The sequence below is a fragment of the Otolemur garnettii genome, unplaced genomic scaffold, assembly GCF_000181295.1.
Source record: "Otolemur garnettii isolate 467f Iridium unplaced genomic scaffold, OtoGar3 scaffold00104, whole genome shotgun sequence".
Classification (NCBI taxonomy): domain Eukaryota; kingdom Metazoa; phylum Chordata; class Mammalia; order Primates; family Galagidae; genus Otolemur; species Otolemur garnettii.
Window position 1 is genome coordinate 1,394,444 of NW_003852499.1, and position 4,670 is coordinate 1,399,113.

The 4,670-nt window shown below is 43.3% G+C and overlaps 1 protein-coding gene across 1 annotated transcript in view; it reads right to left on the reverse strand.

Moving 5' to 3' along the window:
• Nucleotides 1-650: 650 nt before the first annotated feature.
• The window catches only part of LOC100950848 (antigen WC1.1-like), an 89,033-nt gene continuing 85,013 nt past the window's right edge, over nt 651-4,670 (reverse strand). Inside the window, exons 7-10 of the mRNA XM_012809299.1 lie at nt 2,387-2,479; nt 1,995-2,309; nt 1,020-1,334; nt 651-658 (exon numbers count right to left, since the gene is read on the reverse strand). Of these exons, the coding sequence (XP_012664753.1) occupies nt 651-658; nt 1,020-1,334; nt 1,995-2,309; nt 2,387-2,479 (731 nt within the window). The remainder of the gene's footprint in view (nt 659-1,019; nt 1,335-1,994; nt 2,310-2,386; nt 2,480-4,670) is intronic.

A 4,670-nucleotide genomic window follows, 5' to 3' on the forward strand; every position in this document is an offset into this window, starting at 1 on the left:
AGGTCATCATAGATTCTTTCTCTCACTGTTTTTCTTCTCAAGACACGATGGAATATTTTCAATACCTCAAAGACACCATGTTCCTTCCCACCTCAGTATTTACACCCGCCTAAATGCTCCCTCATTTACTTCCTTCTAGTGAATTCCTACTCATTCTCAGGTCTCAACCTAAATGTCATATATCTGTTACACACCATCTTCTACTTCTTCCTGACACTTGAAATTTCTGCCTAATGAATGTTTTCAGCTCCAGAGTATAAGCTCCATGAGAAAAGTGAGTACATATGCTTTTCTTCTTTGGCCTCTTGCCTAGAATATAAATTTCTACCTGTGAGGCACTCAATGCTTTCTGCCAAAAGACTGACTTGAGAAGTTTTCTGACTGGGATGGAGGCAGGACAGAATAGAAGACCACAAGCTGAAAGCACAGAGCAGTCAGGATCAGATTACCCAGTCTGCCTCTTACTTGTTTGAAGGTATAGGGTATATCACATGGTTACTGTTAACCTCAGTTTCCTTATCTGGGTAAAGTTATCATGATAATATCTACTAACGGTTGGTTATAAGAATTAAATTTCATCACATGCAAAAAAAAAAGCCAACATAATGATAGCATGTACTAAGTGATTTATCTAACTGAAGTCTTCTTTCTTACCCTCCTGAATAAGGAAATAGAGAATAAGAAAACATTACTGTAGCCTGTGTTAGTATTCCTTAGAAAGATTATCAGAGTATATGTTTATACTCTTGCTGGTGAGGGTGGTGCTGCCATCTTCCAGGATGAGAGGGAAGGGCAGGGTGTTCAATTCAATTTTCTGAGTATTTTTTAGACAAATTGTTGTTGGAAAGGTTTTATTGTTTTGGCCTTTGAAACTAAATAGGAATACATGGATGAAAAAATCTCTACCCAAAATTCTTTTGTACACTTATCATAAATTCATCTCATGGATTTCAAAATACAATATTTCACAACAACAACTAAGACATAGAGAAGACACATAGGAATAGATGATAAGTCACCTGCACAGGTGATATAAGCTTCTTCACTTGAAGAGCAAGATCTGTATTTCCAAGGATTAGAAGGACACTGCCAGAGGGAGGTAGCAGTTTTCCGACACTGGATTACATCCACCCACCGGGGTCTAGAACCTTCTCTGATGGCAACAGAAGAGTTGAGTGTTCCACTGTCCCCACAGCCAAGCTGTCTGCAGATGGTTGATACAGTCATGGCCTCCATGGGGCTGTGGCACACACTGCCCCAGGTACCATTGTAGAAAATTTCCAGCCATCCAGCACACTGCTGGTCCCTGCTCACCAACCTGAGGGCCAGGAACTCTACATTCAAAAGGAGAATAACAGAAATTAAGCATTATGCTCATCGTGTTGAGTTTTCCCTGATTGTAGCCCAGTGAGACCTCTGCAGGTCTTCGACCTTTAGGTGTATTGTATAGTAAATTCATTTCCTTAAGCCACTAATTTTGTGGCAATTTGTTACAATACCATACCCATACAAAATGAATACAGAGGGCCTCAACATTTACTACTGCAGGTAACTGAAGAGTGATCTCTGCTTCCAAACGGAAACTCTATAGAAAATGATAGCATCCTCTCTTCTCTTCTCCCCCACTCTCTCTCCTCCTCACTCTCCTCTTCACTCTCCTCTTTTTATCACCTCTTTCCTCTCCCCTTTTCTCTCCTCCTTGGTGCTGCTCTGCAGCCTCCTTCCCCCACCAATAAAGACCTTTCGTACAAAAAAAGAAAGAAAGAAAGAAAATGATGGCATCAGGAGGTATTGCTAAGAAGGAAGGACCAGAAACTCAGCTGCTGAGGGAGAAAATGAAAGACTCTAATCTCCAAATGTGCTGCAAAGATGGGCACTATGGAAGCAGCCTCCTTCCCTCTGTCCCTTTCAGCAGCTCCAAGTCTTCCCCCAAGGCTTAAACGCCCACCCTGGAGAGCTTCACATCTCCCTCAGCCTACAACTGCCATGCTGACCTGAGCAGGTGACCCCTGCATCCTCCTTGTGCCTGCAGTTGTGCTGCCCCCAGCCTCGGGAAGGGCACCTCCACACGTGGGCCTCCTTTCCTGTGCAGTTCACATCGTCCAGCCAGATAGGCCCTGACCCCTTCCCAAAGTGAGCAAAGCCCAGGGCACCTAGGGCCTCTCCACAGTCCAGCTGTCTGCACACCACATGGGCATCGTTCAAGTCCCAGCCATCATCACAGATGGTGCCCCAGGAGCCCTCATGGTAGATCTCCACTCTCCCAGCACAGCGACTGCCCCCATCCACCAGGCGGAGGCGGCGATTCTCTGAGGAAGACAGAGCCATGTCAATGGGGCATTTTTATAGGAAGTAAAAAGGTTTCTGCTCCTGTGGGGCCTCTCACCTGAGCAGTTGGCAGCACTCTCCTCCAAGATAACAGATCCTGCTGAGTCAGAGACGGAGTCATTGCACTGAGGCAACAGCTGGGTCTGGTTTCCTACAGAGAGGGTTAGAGAACAAGAAATGGAACTCAACTGAGAATAATCTAGTGATATGGCCTGAGATGAAATCTTTCCTATGTTCATATCTTCACAGTTAAAATTCTGTATGGAGGTTTCTTTGGATAATGCCAAGCATTTGTGTTTAAGCAAAGAATACACTAAGAATGACTTTAGAAAAGTGAAAATATAACAATATAGCTTGAAGGCATTGTAGAGCTCCCAAGGAAGTAAGAATAAAATTGATGTCAGCCCTCCAGATTGGGCATCCCAGCAGCCCTAAAATCTGCTGAGTGGGCCAGTGGAACAAGGAGCTTATACTTCATTTCAGGCACCTGGTAGGGCCTAAAACTGATATCAACCTGATGAATTTAGTAACTAAGAGGCCCTAAAACCCTGCTGAGTGGAATAGCAGAACAGTAAACTGCCATTTCATTTTGACATGCCCTAGAAGGAGGGTAGAGAGCTCCATGTCCCCAGGCCTCTGAAACTGACATGAGCCCCTCAGTCATGGCATCTAAGCATTGGATATGGCTCTAAAACCAGCTGAGCAGGTAGGTAGGATAGCAAGATGCCACTTCTCTTCAGCAGGTCCTACAATATGTGTGGAGAGTTTCACATCAGAGGTATCTGAAACTGACGTCAGTCCCCTAGATTTGGTTGCCAGCAGCTAAAACCTGCTCACTGGCTGAAAGAACAGAGAACTGTCACTTCGCTTTGGCAAGTCCTAGAAAGAGTACAGATAGCACTGCACGGCCAGGCAGCCAATGCCAACTTCAATCCACCTGAATGGGCCCCAAATGACCTGAGACTATTCAATGGCACTAAAGCTGGCAAAGCAGTGGGCCACCTGTTTGGCCCAGATTTCACCTTCCAAGCCTCAACTTCAACTGCCTACTGTGAACTTAGCTAATCAAGCCCAACCAGAATATCTATGACCTTTGACTCAGAGCCACCTTAACCTTTTATCCTGGAATGAAAATAAAACAAGAACCACACACAAGAAGGAAATAGAAAAAAAAAAAGTTGAATCAGATCAGAACATTGCCCCAAAAGTATCACATCATAACTACTGCAGAAGACCCCAACTATAAAGAAATAGTGGATATAATAGAAATGGAATTCAGATTATATATGACAGAAATGATGAAGGAAATTGTAGACAAAGTAGAAAACTAACAAAAGGAAATCCAAAACTGACCCAAGAAATTAGTGAAAGACAACACAGTCACCAAGGATCTGGACAGAATTAAAAGGACATAATGGAGCTTAAACAATTGAAAGCGTAATTCAAGGAGTTTCAAAATGTAGTAGAAATTTTCAACAATAGATTAAATCATGGAAAAGAAAAAATCTCACAGTTTGAAGACAAGGCTCTTAAGCTAACTCAATCATTTAAAAAGGCAGAAAAGAAGAAAGAAAAAGCAGATCAATCTCTTAGAGATAAGGGACTATGCAAAGCACATGAAGAAGCAAACTATAGGGCTCCCCAAAGGAAAGGACATTTCACAAGTCTGAAAACCCTAGTTGACAATATTATACCTGAAAATTTCCCAAGCATCATGAAAGACTCAAACATACAACTACTAGATGGACATTGAACTCCAGGTCATTTCAATTCATACAAAGCATCTCCTAGACACACCCTAATTAACTGCCCAAAATGAAAATGAAAGAGAAAATTCTGCAAGCAACCAGGCATAAAAGCAGCTGAGCACTGGCCTACAAGGGCAAACCCATCAGAGTGAGGGATGGCAGCTGAAACTTTACAAGCCAGAAGAAAGTAGGATCCCACCTTTTATCTGCTTATATAAAGGCAGATGGGATTCTGTATACTGCAAAACTAAGTTTCATATTCAATGGAGAAATCAAGCCTTTTACTGATAACTGAATACTAAAGAAATTTGCCCCTATAAGACCTCCTCTGCAGAAAGTACTCAGACCTGTGCTGTACATAGACCAACACAGTGGACCACCAGCAAAGTAAAACCACTCAGAAATTAAAGGATGAGGCTGAGCTTCCACATGGCCCAAGTGATAAAACAAGGCAACCTCCATACAACAGAACTCCACTCTGATGAATTCAGTTCTCTCAATAAAAGTGAAGGGCCTGGCTCGGCGCCTATAGCTCAACCGGCTAAGGCGCCAGCCACGTACACCTAAGGTGGCGGGTTCGAATCCCCAGCCCGG